At 36.7% G+C, this 13840-nt stretch overlaps 2 protein-coding genes across 3 annotated transcripts; one reads left to right on the top strand and one right to left on the bottom strand.

Moving 5' to 3' along the window:
• Positions 1-484: 484 nt before the first annotated feature.
• On the bottom strand, positions 485-5673 carry LOC113585626 (lipid scramblase CLPTM1L-like). Of its 2 annotated transcripts, XM_081695952.1 has the most exons (17): positions 5058-5673; positions 4880-4978; positions 4392-4574; positions 4182-4303; positions 3947-4034; positions 3737-3854; positions 3476-3570; positions 3255-3339; positions 2901-3004; positions 2773-2817; positions 2519-2566; positions 2349-2431; positions 2223-2260; positions 2068-2123; positions 1940-1984; positions 1716-1831; positions 485-1456 (listed from the first exon to the last, which is right to left on the bottom strand). In XM_081695952.1, the coding sequence occupies exons 1-17, from the start codon at positions 5256-5258 to the stop codon at positions 1372-1374; spliced, it is 1611 nt and encodes a 536-aa protein (XP_081552078.1). In that variant the 5' UTR covers positions 5259-5673; the 3' UTR covers positions 485-1371. The 2 variants fall into 2 exon arrangements, with proteins under 2 accessions (XP_081552078.1, XP_026879026.1); XM_027023225.3 differs by lacking the exon at positions 4880-4978 and having other exon boundaries at positions 4392-4578; positions 5058-5194.
• Positions 5674-5759: 86 nt separating this feature from the next.
• On the top strand, positions 5760-13367 carry mrs2 (magnesium transporter MRS2). Its single transcript, XM_027023211.3, has 11 exons — positions 5760-6389; positions 6704-6777; positions 7164-7200; positions 7295-7407; positions 7647-7820; positions 8103-8233; positions 8640-8756; positions 8949-9101; positions 9556-9673; positions 10055-10168; positions 12901-13367. Exons 1-11 carry the CDS (start codon positions 6206-6208, stop codon positions 12970-12972), a joined length of 1287 nt encoding a protein of 428 aa, XP_026879012.2. The 5' UTR covers positions 5760-6205; the 3' UTR covers positions 12973-13367.
• The last annotated feature ends 473 nt before the right edge of the window (positions 13368-13840 follow it).

The following is a 13840-nucleotide window of genomic DNA, read 5'->3' as shown; positions in this document are numbered from 1 at the left end:
TTGCAAGCTGATAACTCAAGGTTTAATAACTGAACAATGCAGAAAGCACCAGTTTTTAACTGTTGGTCATGTTTTCTTTACTTTGATGACAAATGAAAGGTGAGAACTCCCATATTAAGACTTTTACAATTTTATATCTGAAGTGCTTACTTTGAAGATAATTTATGCTGAATAAACATGTTTCTCGGCCATCAGCACTAAATCTTCATTAAGATTTTGTGTGTTTCTTAATCAAAGCTAAAATGACACCAATATCCAACTCTCATAGGTAATAACTCATTTGGTGACATCAAAAACAAATTGAGCCAAATGAAAGATCTAAAGAGTTTAAACCATTATAGACTGATTAGTATTAAGTTGCTATTGGGTGGGAATTATCTAAACCAAAGTGTTTGCTTTAAGGCCCTAATAAAGCTTTTTTCTGTTTGATATGAATGAGAGCTATTATGTGACAACAGAAAAAAACAGCACATTCTTCTGTCAATCAAGTTTCAATTAAAATTCATTAAGATTTTTATTAGACATGATTAAATGTTTTCAAAACAATTATATTTAAAACAAACAAACTGAAGCATGGCTTGCCTTATGGATAAATGTATTTGTTTTCTTTACAGTACTTCCTGTATATTCTCGTCTACCTCAGTTATGAAGCGGTCTCTAAACAAACACTAGAGGAATCTAAAGCACAGGTGATGCTGCAAACAAATGCAGCATCTGTATTGAGCTATAGGTTTAGGGCCTCTTACAATCTAGTGCATTAGATTGTAGGCTAAAAATGTACTGATCTATTAAGTTGAAGCCAGTTAAATCATAGGTGTCTGGTTCACAGGTTTGACACTATTTTTGCTAGATGCTGATAGCAGCGGTTTCATTAACGCTCTGGGTGAAGTAGGTCATTTCCTATATTAATCCAGATGAGCCTTTGCATGCATAGTCACTTTCTCAGTGACTATGAGTCTAGAGCAGTTACACTAATTATTTGAGAGTAAATGTAGCAAGTATTTTTCCCTGGTGGGATGTAATATGTAGTTTACATGATCTGTATGTTAAGGCTAAACTGTTTAGTTTAACAGAAGATTTAATAATAATAATAATAAAAATAAACTTTCTTAAAACCAAAGCACTCAGTGTCAAATGACTTGTCATGCAGTAGGGCTACATTCAAATTGTGGTCTCTCAAGCTTTAGAATATGGTAGATGTATTAGACTGCATACTATGGGAGTCTTCAGGCCCAAGAAAGTTAGAGCCAGAGAGGAAGTTTGGACAGATGTTTCAGTCATCTTCCATATTCACACTCAGTGACTGTGCTACTTCACAGTCATACATGCTCATAGCTTGAGCATTTCCTGTACCTCTGCTGATGCATGTAGTCAGTCTTCATGTGTTTTTGACTTAGGTTTCTTCCTATGTGAAGCCCCATACTCTCGACCTCTAGATTTGTTCAGAGGGTAAATCCTGGCCAGAATGTAACATATTAATAAGTGACTTAACATTTACACAATGTGAAATACAATGGATAGATTCATTATGAGAATAGCAATAAGAATATCTAAAAGTATATGTATCAGAAATACAAGCTGTAACAAACAGAAACTAGCCTGTTGATTGAAATATATCAAAGCAGTCATCAGAATATTTCAAAAGTCACAATGTTAAAGTTAACTGGAGATACCCAATAGTGTATTCTAAAATCTAGCTATATAGGGTTACATACCTCCGCTGGTAGAGGTAGATTAGGAAGACCACATCATCTCTGAAACAAGCCAACTGATGGGGTCCAGGAGTGGTTATAATTCCACTAAATACATCACTTATAAATGTGTTCAGGCCCTGTAATTTTGTATAAGACATATTAACAGTCATTAATAGTCTACTTAAAACTGAATATTTCTGAAGGTAGATTCATATTTTGATATCAAACCATCAATATAAACTTACTTTGTAGAGCAATACTGAAATTGGAAGTTGGCCAACAGATTTTAGCTGTAACAAAACACAAAACAGACCCTTAACATGCAATCAATTTAGAGGTGAATTTAGAGGTGAACTCTAAACCTTGTACAAACCTTGTAATTTATAAATAACTGTGGGACCATAGATAGGAATCCAAATGCATAAACCCCTATTAAAAATAATAATAAGTAATTTATTTGACATTTTAACACTCAGTGAAAAAGAATAAACTTGCAAAAAGAGTGATTCATTATTTTTAAAAACTTACCACTGACAAGACTGTTTATGGTCCAAGAGTACCAACTACTAAGAATATGAAAATAGACAATAGTAATAAAGTAAAATCTAGCAAATATTTAAAATTCAAAATACTAACAGTCAAATTGTACAATACCTTTTATTCTTGAGATATAAGAAAGAGTACATGGCCCCACTGATGCACAATGGATACATTAGATATGACAAGAATTTCATTGCCTGAGAAAGGAAAAATATTAAGATAAGTCATCTAAGTTTTACTTTCCTTTTTTGTCATTGCTTTTCAGTGACAAATCGTTTCACTACCTTGGCATCATATTCTTCTGTTGCTCGCTCAGTCTCATCTCTCTCATCCTAAAGAGGACAGCACAGTGAACAATAATCTGCTGGAATACTCCAGCACATCTACAATGCATGCAGGAAACTCACATATCTGAGCTGTACATAGAGCTCTTTTAACCATGTAATAGTTTCATAGGATACTCTACTGAAATGACTTACAGTAATATTAAGGTTATACTTAAATGAAATCAGACTTACTAATCATTAGAAGAATTTACCTTAAAACTGGGCTGAAGTGCAAAGACTTTGCTGACTTTCCACAACTAAAGACATGGGGAAAAACATTTTAGAATAAAAGATTACATTTAGTGAAAGCAGCATTTAACAGACAAATCTGCTTCAATACCTCAATTAAAACTGCAACTCCCATGGGAATAAGAGTAAGCCAGCTGCTTTTCTCTTCTAGCAGATAAAGGAATATCACAAAAGTGCTCAAACACCTCCAGATCACTGTAGAAACACAGTTTGAAACAAATGTTTGCTGTTTTTCATGTAAGCAAGTATCTGAAGAGTAACTGTGATTAACTAGACTGACATCTACATTCATTTCAGTTCTAGAACCCTGGTGAGCAGAACATTTGGGCTTAACAAATCTACACAGTTCGAAAGAGCACATGGGGTTTTAGATTGTATGTAGTTTTTCCACTACTAAACCTCACAATTCATTCAAGTTGGAGTATTTAAGGCAAACTGATCGCACCTGATCGTTTGGAGATGCCAGCTAAACTTTTCTTCCCTCGCCAAAAGCTCACATCATTTTTAAAAGCAAAGACTTCAAATGAGAGCTATAAAACATTGCAAGGCATTTATGAAATCACCACGAATATACAATGTTAAAGATTACATAAATGTAAAATATTTGGAAATAAAGATTACAAAAGATATGGTATTCATATTGACATGACATAGAAATAATCTTACATGGAATGCTGGCACCAAGATAGACAAAACCAAGATATGAACGCCACTCTCAACAAACATAGCTTTAATTTCATCAAGGTTCTTCTCAGAAAATCCTGAAAACTCATAAATATTAAATAATATAATAAAATATTTAAATTAGTTAATAGAGCAATGAATTATTATATGCTGAAAATGTGTCTATAGACAATAAATATAGATTTGATGTTAAATTGATGCCACCACGTCTAAAGCATTTTAACAGTACAAAAAATGACTTACCAAAATGTTTGAGTGAGAATATGACAGCTTGGATGTGAATCCATATTCTAAATTTCCGAAGCGTTATTGTATCATATGATATCATGAGGGGGGCTGCTTTTGTAGTAATGTTTATCTCCTTCATAAAAGTCACAAAAAATACAGGAATAAAAATTATATATTCACCAAAAGCATTTATAATTTTCAGTATTACACTGTAATTTTACATACATTGAAGTCTTTTAGTCTGCTTCGCATTTCATCAATGAGTAAAAGGGGCAGGTATAGTTTCTTTTTGTCCTTTTTTCCATCTTCAACTCTGAATAAAAACATAGTGAATTTGTTACAAAACTTTGGTATCACATAATTTAATTTAGTAGTATTATATTATTCATAACTTACTCTGTCCTTTATAATTCATTCAGCTACTGTGCACAAACTGGATTGGTTTAGGTGTGAAACTCACATTTTCATGTATCTGCGCAGATCACTGGGCACTGCTGCGTTATTAAAAGTGAAGTCCTCTGTCATCATGTTTAGAGTAATGTGCGATTTCCAGTATGACACAAGCCTTGGTTCTTCTGTTCCCTACAGCCATAATAGAACACAGAAAAGGGGTTTAGTGCAACTTTACCTGAATGGCCACCAAAAACTAGTAATTACTGCACAGCATTACCTTATGAGCCTCTTCAGTAGAGCCAGGGCTACCCGCTGGAGCAAGAGGAGTCATTTGAAAGGTGAGACGTGTCACAAGTCGCACATGTTTACTGTCCTTCCATGGTGATACTCCACTCTTGTGTACAAACACCACTGCATGGATGGTCCCATTCTTAGTCATCTCAGGAAATGAGACGGTCACCTTTCTTTTTCCAAGACAGAGCATGCAGTAATGTGAAACAAACCTTGTAATACTGAGAGAAGATGGAGGGCAGTTTAGTGTAAATAGTTTCTCAGGGCTGCACAAAAGCAGAAGTGTGTCTTGTTTTTTGTTTTTCAAATAATCTAATCTGTATCATAACAAATAATATGTTAATGCTGCTGATAAATTATATGCAAAATGATATGCTAATATGAAACATTGCTATTTTACATCAAGTATACACATAAATATTCCAGATGGGGAAACCAAAAACACATTTCATGCATTTACTTAGAACGAATAACTTGCCTTTCAAACTTGGTGTGAATTTCAAATTTGTCCACTTTGAGCAAGAGCCTGTGCGCACTCTCTTCATTAGGGTCCAGGGTCGAATAGAAACTAAGCTTTTGCATTGAGACCAATGCGTTTAGAATACAATACATACAGTAACTTAGACCATATATGAAACAAATATTCTCTCACCTGCAGTCTCGGTTTGGTAGTCAGATAAGATGTAACGCAGTGGTCACCTTTTGCACCTTCACACGGTTTTGTATACACGAAGCCATATATGGCCCAGCACGTATGGAGCACATAGACAACCAACACTCCAAATATAACTTTCGTGTACGACATCTTAAACTGAGACCCATTCTTGGGCTTAGAATAGCACGAAGGAAACATTTCCAGCAAAAATAAAAATTAAGAAAAATCGCAGAAAGAAAAAATGCAAATCTAATGCCAGATCTCATAAAACGATGCTCAAACACAAACAGGAAGAATTGGAGTTACTCATTCTATTGAGGATAACGTAATACATTGCAGCCTGTTATCACTGGTCATAGAGGATCGGAGTATAACTGATCTAAAGCAAATTACATGAGTGCGTCGCCATCAATGCACCAACGCTCAGCAACAGACTGAATAAGGATTTTAAAAATCGATATCACTAGATCTACGTATTGATTACACTTATTACAAACCTGCCTTGTTTCCTTAAATTTACTATTTAAGGTAACATAATTTGTGCATGTGTCTAGCTGTTTAAAGATTATAGTGGGCAAATGTGGGCGGAGATCGTCGTTTTCGGACGCGCTGAAATCCTAACCAATGACATTTCCATTTCCGTATAGCTCTACGAACCCCAGTGCATTCTGGTGTTGTTCGTCATTACGTACTTCCGAAGACATGTGCAGTTTTCTTTCGTAAAACAAAACAAAACAAAACAAAACAAAAAAAACATTATGTTGAAAGATGAATACCTTCCATCTTACATAATTTACCGTACTATACATGGACAGTGCAGAGTGAGTGAATAAGAGGAGCGGGCATAGCGCTGTTTATCTCCATTGCTTGTGCACTATTCAAACTAGCAAAGTAGCTATAGCATATGGCTTCTCTTGGTTTGCATTTTTTGGGTTTTTTATTGGCCTTTTCTCTTGTAAGTTTAAAACGCAACAACCAAATTTCGAATATCCAGAAAGTCAAACTAAACGCACATGGTTCTTATTACAAAGCCTAAGTCAAAGTAATTAAGTTTTGTCCGGATACATCTGGAATATGCTACTATAACTAACATGTCGCAGGAAAATAAAATGAACTTTTAACGGGGTTTCCATTCTTTGACTACAATGGAGGCGTGTATGAGATGTATATGTCGCGAGAGTCTTGCTAGAATCTTTACAAGATGTTGGACTTTAAAAAGCTCAAGATCACATTTAAAACGTCCTCTTTCTGCTCATCAATCAACGTCTTCATGGAAAGGAACGCAAAGCAATCTTGTTCTGGGAGGGGCAACGTGGCGAAGACCCAACGGTATTTGTAAATGTTGATAACAATGATAAGAAATTGTTGGGAAGTGCACCACTGAACGCAAGTTTCTTTAAACAGAATTTTATAACCTAAAAATAGTCTCACGGTTTTTGGTGTAGACCTGTTATTTATTTATAAATGTAATAAATATAGAATGAGCGTTTACATAATGGCTTTAATAAAGTGATATGAAAAGTAAACTTAATCTAGAAATGCAGCAAAGCAAGGGTTAATGTTAAATGATATACTTGATCTGACTTGTCTCTGTTTCTGTGCAAAATAAAATGCACGCAAATGATCCCCCCCCCCCCCCCCAGCCCTCTTTTGTCGTGACAGAGTTACGGATGCCTCTCATGCAGCACTGTCCAGTGTGGCTCCTGTTTTTGTTGTGGTAAGATCACAAACTGCTTGGGGTGGGTGGTGCTACCAGCCCAGTGGTTAGAGAGCCACAGCTATATCTGGTTGTCTCTTAGCATGCCTGCATAGTGTAAGTTGCTTTGTAAGAACTGAAACACAATCATGTATTAACTGTAGATACCTTTGCTGCTGTATTAACAGTGGTGTATATAAATCTGCTAAAGTGAGTGTGAAATCAGGGCTATCATAGGGTCAGGCCACTGGCTTACTGTCTGAGTGTTTATTTAACAGCTGCGCTCTCTGTCCATATAATCATGATAATTCAGATGTGTAAGGCACATATCCTTGGTCAGGACAGGAGATGTTTGGTGTGTGTAATGCCAGAGAGACCAGTTAAGCAGGGACTGTTTTGCTCAACAGATGAAATTTGAGCAAGATGGGAATGTCACTGCATTTGGTAAGTTTGTTTATTCACTCATGTCCAGAAACAATGTGGCAGTGTTTTTGTTGTAAATAAGAGCTGTCAAGTGTCATTTGTTTTCTTTCCTCAGAAAAAAAGAAAACAGAGTTCTATCAGGAGCTTGGCTTGCAGGCAAGAGACCTGAGATTCCAACACCTCAGCAGCATCACATCACGCAGTAATATGATCATCATTCGCATGGAAGTATGTCATGTTTTCTTTTATTAGTGGTTTGCTGGCTAAAGGCAAACACCAGAGTCATTTCTAGTGACACATTTCAAAGTTTTGCTATCTTAATGCTTTGTACCATCCAATGTATGAGATGACAGACTATAAACTAACCTCATTCTCTCACGTCTTTGCTGTGATCAAAGGAAAAAAAGTCTGGAAAACTGTAATTGCAAGAGTAGTTTCCAAATAGTCTTTATTTCTGTATTTTGAAGTCCCTCAAAGCTGTAATAACTCCAGAGTGTTTGATGGTGCTGGATTTCCGTGGGCTGGGTCTGGAGAAGTGGCTGGTTTTGGAGCTCGGACCCCAGTTAGCAGGAGATGGAGCCCTGGCTACCTACTCACTGCCCTTTGAGTTCAGGGCCCTGGAGGCCATTTTGCAACACAGGGTAAATGATTGGCATTTGGTGATGTACTGAGGTTGCGATGAGCAAGCAAGTAGTTCTAGAGTAAAACTGTGACACAATGGACTTGTTTTCTCATTGAATTGTAACCACATACAGTCATGTGTTGATTCTGAATAGGAAGCTTTGTCATGTTTATTCTGACAAAGAGGATGATGATGATATCTTTGTCCAGAATATTTGACCTCTGGTGGAAAAACATGGCCAGAGACTTAGGTGTGTGTATGGGATTGGAGAGCTCTCCTGTGTATGTGTGTTCTGATACAGATAAGCACACTCCAGACAAGGTTAAATGAGGTGCAGCCTCAGATCCTGGACTGTCTGGAGTCCTTAGTGGATCCCAAGCTTCTCTCTGCAGACCGCAGTAAACTTCACATGCTTCTCCTGAACAGTAAGAGGTTAGAGAAGAAAACAATTCCATTTTGTCATAATGTTTTGCTTTTGTCATAAGGGTTTTGTCATAATTTTGTCATAATGTCATAATTTTGTCACAATGTTTTTGTCTTAAGCATTTGTCACAATGCTTTTGTCTTAAGGTTTTGCTTGTAAATGCTTGCTTTTGTCATAATGTTTTGCTTTTGTCATAAGGTTTTGCTTGTAATCTAAATCTAATTTTGGCCTTCTTGCTGTTGAAGCACTGTTTCCCATGTCTAGGTTTAGAAAATTGAGCGCACACAATCAAGTTTTTCTGACTTCAGTTTGCATCTTTATGCTATTCACGTAAATAAAATTAAAATGGTAATTTGTCTGATTTTAAGCATGTTGGCTATCTGCCTTAAACTCCAATAACTGAATTCCACGTAGCCTCTCTGAACTGGAAACTGACATCAAAGTATTTAAGGACAGCCTGTTGAAGATCCTCGATGAAGATGAATTGATTGAGGAACTGTGTCTCACCAAATGGACTGACCCACGTGTGTTGTAAGTGAAATGAACACTCACCTTTTTATTGCATTTGGACAAATGGCTGCATTATATAAACCAATTGTATAGCTTGATAATGTTGCAATTATGGTTTTCTCTCTTTTTTAAAGCTCATTTCAATTTATGCATGTGTGGTTTTGTACATGTGTTTGTGAATGCATGTGTGTGCTCATTTGCCTATGGAGGCAGTGAGGAGAGTAATTTACACATAGATCATGCTTATGAGATGGAGTTGCTCTTGGAGAACTATTTCATGCAGGCAGATGAGCTTGGAAATAAAGCACGGGAGATGAAGGGGCTCATTGATGACTCAGAGAGTGTCATCTTCATCAACCTAGACAGGTACCTGTAATATACAGATGGCATGTCCACACTAACAGAAACAATGCCATCTTTGATTTGTTCATTCTCATCTTTAATATTCCAGCAAATTTTATTTTTATCAAAGAAGTTATTATTTATTCATGGTGTTGTTTTTAAATACATTAATAAGACCAACATCATTAATTAGGTTCCTCTACAGATTGGGGTCTTTTTAAAACACTTTATTGTTAAATATATTTGCATAAATTATTAGTGCCCCCCCGCCCCCACCACCAAACACAAATCCATTTGAAAAGAATGTGTAAATGCCTGTCAAATGCCAACAACTTCATACTGTGTGTGCTTTTCAATTTTTTATCTGTACTGTTTACCTATTCATTCTTTAGTGAACCTATGACTAAAATGAGGCATCTGCAGAGATCATGTGTTTATGTACCAGGCTCTCTTATAGTTTCCTTGTTTCTAACACTAGTCATCGAAATGTGATGATGCGTCTGAACCTCCAGCTCACCATGGGGACTTTCTCTCTGTCCTTATTTGGCATGATGGGTGTGGCATTTGGCATGAACCTTGAGTCTTCCTTTGAAGAAGTAAGTGGATTTTTTCTATTGGTGTAATAAAGGTATTCTGTTAGTTCATGTTCTGATGGGATTGCCATTTGCTTCCTGTAACTTGGCAGCATGAACAGCAGCAGGAAGTTGCTTGCAATGCCTTGTGTTCAGTCAGGTAGCTATATACTGCTCAGCTAAATAAAGGGACTTTCCAAGAACATTTTGTTCTCTTATGAACATGGCTGGCTCTGTATAATCTTTAAAACTGTACAACCATACTGTTTTAATAGATGTGTTTTAGTCTTACAATTCCCATAGTTCCAAGTAGATGCTGTACTTGTTTTTCAGGTAATAGTGGACCCATTCAGACTATGAATTAGACACAGGTCTGTGTATGTCTGGGTGAATGCGTGTGTGTAGGATCCACGTGTGTTTTGGTTGGTGACGGGATTTATGTTCCTGGGAAGTGGGCTTATCTGGAGGCGCCTGCTCTCCTTCCTAGGACGACACTTAGAGCCCACCTCTCTTCCTCCAGTAAGATCCCGCACAACAGCAGCTCCCACACTGTAGCTCAACACAGAGAAGCACTTCATAGGCTCACCTCAGCTCAGTGCTTCTTTCCTTCTGAAATAACATGGAATAGAGTTCCTTCCAGAATCATTAGCATCATCAGTTCAAAAATGCAAAAATGCCGGATAAAATGTGCTTCAATTATTTTTGAAGGCTTGGCAACTCTAAGATGTATCTAGCATTTACAAATATCCAGTGTATTAGTGGTTTTCTACTGTTCAAACCATCTACACTATACATTGCAGTAAAATATACACAAGATGCTTGCCATTTATTTTAATTTCTTACAGTGGATGTCTAAATTAAGACACCTCATCAAAATGTTTTTAACTTAATGTTTAAGTAACTAAATCACAATTTGCTCTATAATATGGCAATTTTGCAAGTAGTGAGATCAGGTTAAAAAGCCATAAAAAGGCCTGAGGACCAGCACTTTGATATTTGAGGTTTTAAAGCTCCAGAAGGCAATAAGCAGTGTTCCAAAAAGGTTATTAAGTTATCACTTTAATTGCAGTGGCAAATTCACACAAAAAAAAAGTTTAATGGGAAAGAATGTTTAGAAAGACACACACAACTATACCCACAAAACTATGGCTTCAGCTGAGCAGATAAATAAGTACCTCTGTTACCAGTCTCAACACAAAGTAATCTTTGCGAAAGTGTTGAGAGATGAAGTTGGCTGTAGGAAACCAAAATCCAAACCACTGAGCACTGAACAGTGAAACACAGTAAACACAGTAGTTGTTTTTACTGTTTTCTTTTACATCTGAATATGTCTGTATTAGCAGTAAAACACATCCAGGAAAGCCAAAGAATGTCTTCAACACATAATAGGTGTTGCTAGCTGTTAACATTCACAGTGGTATGACATCCATTGGGAGTATTAGACTGCATGATTGCTATATATGGTCATGTATTTGCTACTGCCCATAACTCCATAATTTCTTGTTCATAAGGCAAATAGGTAGCCCTACTCAATGCTGTGTAGTTAATATTAATGTTAGGTGTGTCCATTATGTTTATAACTGGGATATAGCCTTTATATACGCCTGCCTTTTCATGATTGGGGCTTCTCTGAATGGAAATTAGAGTGCAGTATAAGTAAGCAAGTTTTCTGTGGATCAGTTTCAGTGTGAATCCATGTTAGAATGGGAAATTAGTGTTATCTAAGTGAAGTATCGCCATCAGTGCTAGACTAGCTGGAGCCAGTATTTAAAAATCTGCCTACCATGTGGGTTTTTTTCTAGTGCTGGTGTGATCAAGATAAAACAGTGAAAGGGCATCCTGTGGATATAAACAACTCACTGACAAAAGAAGGCAGATGAGGATGTCAAGAATCATTCTGTTGAACAGTCAAGCAAATTTCAGCTAAATGCACTGTTGGGGCTCCAACTAACATGTCAAAACACACACCTGGTCTTTCCTTAACAAGGATGGGCTATAACAGCAGACAATTTCTGTTTTACCCATTGCTGTCTAAAGGAAACAGAAAGGCAAGACTCCAGTGGGCAAAGGAGCTCAAAAAATTGGATCACTGAGCAGTGGAAAAACATCACCTGGTCAGATGAATCCAAATTTCTGTTGCACTGTGCTTATGACAGGGTCAGAATGTGGTGCAAGTAGTATGATTTGATGAGCCCTTCCTGTCAGGTGTCAACAGTTCAGGCTGGTGGCGGTGGAGTAATGGTGTAGAGCATGATTTCTTGGCATACTCTGGGTCCTCTGATATTTGTGGATGGATGTTTGCACAATAGGGCTTACCAAAGCATTGTGGCCGACCAAGTTCATCACTTCATGGCAGCTGTTTACCCTGAGGCAGAAGGGCACTTTCAGAAGGGCAATGCACCATGCCACAAGGGCCATATAATCATAGATTGGTTCCAGAAACATGACAGCAAGTTTTCTTTGCTTCCCTGCCTTGCACAGTCCCTAGATCTTAATACTATAGAACATCTCTGATGTGGCATAGAATGGGTTCTTCAGAGGATGTCAGTACCTCCATCTAATTTTCGACATCTGCGAGAAACTACCCTGTCTGTATGGGCAAAGATTCCTGAAGAATGATTTCAATACCTAGTAAAATCTATGCCATAACACTTTGCTGTCGTTCTGAACGCCAAAGGAGGTCCTTAATATATATAGATTTTTTTTTTTTTATCTCACAATAAATTGTAATGTATAATCAAACCAGAGCAGTACCTCTGTTGTACTCCTTAAGTTAGACTGGACTGGTGTCCTGTACTCCGTGTTCATTTAGTCACCCTTCCTTATGAGTTATCTGGAAACCTTTAATATATATTTATATCATAAAACATGTGAAAAAACAAGAGAACAAGACAAGCTACCATCAGCTAATGAATTGAGTACACTGAATCCACCGAAGGACTGGTAGCATATAGGTAAACTTCTAGATTAAATGTAGGTAATTAACTGACAACTCAGTGTAATTCTCATGCATTTTATATATAACGGCCATTTTGGCTCATTTGTACCAAGGGTTGCAAACATTCTAGAGTGCACAGTAGTTATTTTTTATTGCCTCTGTTTGTAAATCTGTATATCACATTATGGTGATGTGAAAAGCAGGCCTGTTTTAAAATGGATGAAAGGTTAAAGAAGGTCTTTTTCTTTTAAATGCTGCCATTGTCCTTTGCTTTCCAAAGTCATTGAGGGCTTTTTTTTTCCCTCTTGCACAGATTCCACCTTTTTGGAGGAAAAACCAATTCACAGCCTTAAAAGGATCGGAGATAAAACCTGGAGTAAGATGATGGTATGGGTGTGGTGGGTCTCTTTCTTTCAGCTGCCCCTCCATTTTTCTGTCGTTCTGCCTTGTTCTGCAGATTTACTGTTCATGTCAGTAAACATACTGTTAACTGACAAAAACATGTTATGCTTTTAAAATAATATATATGGTAGTCAGATAATGGGAACCCCTCATCAAAGTAAAAATTCTAACTAGTTTTGAGTTAAGAAGTGACATGGAGTTTGAATTGCAGAGCTCCAACTGTCAACTATGTTGTTATAACAATTTATTTGATCTTATGGATTCAAGCAGTGCATACTTCTTGCCATTGTTGGCAATATATGAAAGATGTACTGCTGCTTTTGTGTACTATAAATTCCATACTATATTTAACTTTAATTAAAAAAGTTTAAATACAAATTGACTCAGAATCTTGAATCAAGCTTAATGTTTTTATTTAATATTTTTATTTGTATAGACTACTATAATGCAAAGTTATTCCACCTGAGGGAGACAAACTCTATTACACAAGTTTTTGTTACTGTTTTTCAAACACCAGCTTATGCTAAGACTGTTACCAAGGAAATTACATTTTTACAGTGTGTAGTTGTTGCCCAATAATACAAAGATATCTGATCCTGGCCGAACTGCTGTGACCAATCCCACCAATGTAACAGTAGAAAAATAGTATTGTTGTACGTTTGTTGTGTTTGGCGTATGGAATTTCTTTGTCCTATTCTCAAGGTTAATATTTCTGCAGATCCAGTAAGACATGTCATGGAAATGCTTCACGCAAGGCTTCTATTCACATATTTTGTAACCAGCTATCCATTAGACTTAAGTTCAGTTTTGTTTAGATAGGTTAGAAAAAGATCTACTATTACTGTGTGTTA

Source organism: Electrophorus electricus, chromosome 14, assembly GCF_041902795.1.
Source record: "Electrophorus electricus isolate QZ-2024a chromosome 14, ASM4190279v1, whole genome shotgun sequence".
NCBI classification, from domain to species: Eukaryota; Metazoa; Chordata; class Actinopteri; order Gymnotiformes; family Gymnotidae; genus Electrophorus; species Electrophorus electricus.
This window is presented reverse-complemented; position numbering and strand designations above follow the sequence as displayed.

Excerpts from the sequence above, each read along its gene's own strand:
- LOC113585626 (XM_081695952.1), bottom strand. The coding sequence starts at position 5,258 with ATGTTTCCTTCGTGCTATTCTAAGCCCAAGAATGGGTCTCAGTTTAAG. Across the intron at positions 4,035-4,181 it reads CTGCGCAGATACATGAAAAT|AGTTGAAGATGGAAAAAAGG; the intron begins GTGAGTTTCACA and ends GTTTTTATTCAG. Across the intron at positions 2,818-2,900 it reads GAGTTGCAGTTTTAATTGAG|TTGTGGAAAGTCAGCAAAGT; the intron begins GTATTGAAGCAG and ends CCATGTCTTTAG.
- mrs2 (XM_027023211.3), top strand. The coding sequence starts at position 6,206 with ATGGAGGCGTGTATGAGATGTATATGTCGCGAGAGTCTTGCTAGAATC. Across the intron at positions 7,408-7,646 it reads TGATCATCATTCGCATGGAA|TCCCTCAAAGCTGTAATAAC; the intron begins GTATGTCATGTT and ends TGTATTTTGAAG. Across the intron at positions 9,674-10,054 it reads TTGAGTCTTCCTTTGAAGAA|GATCCACGTGTGTTTTGGTT; the intron begins GTAAGTGGATTT and ends GCGTGTGTGTAG.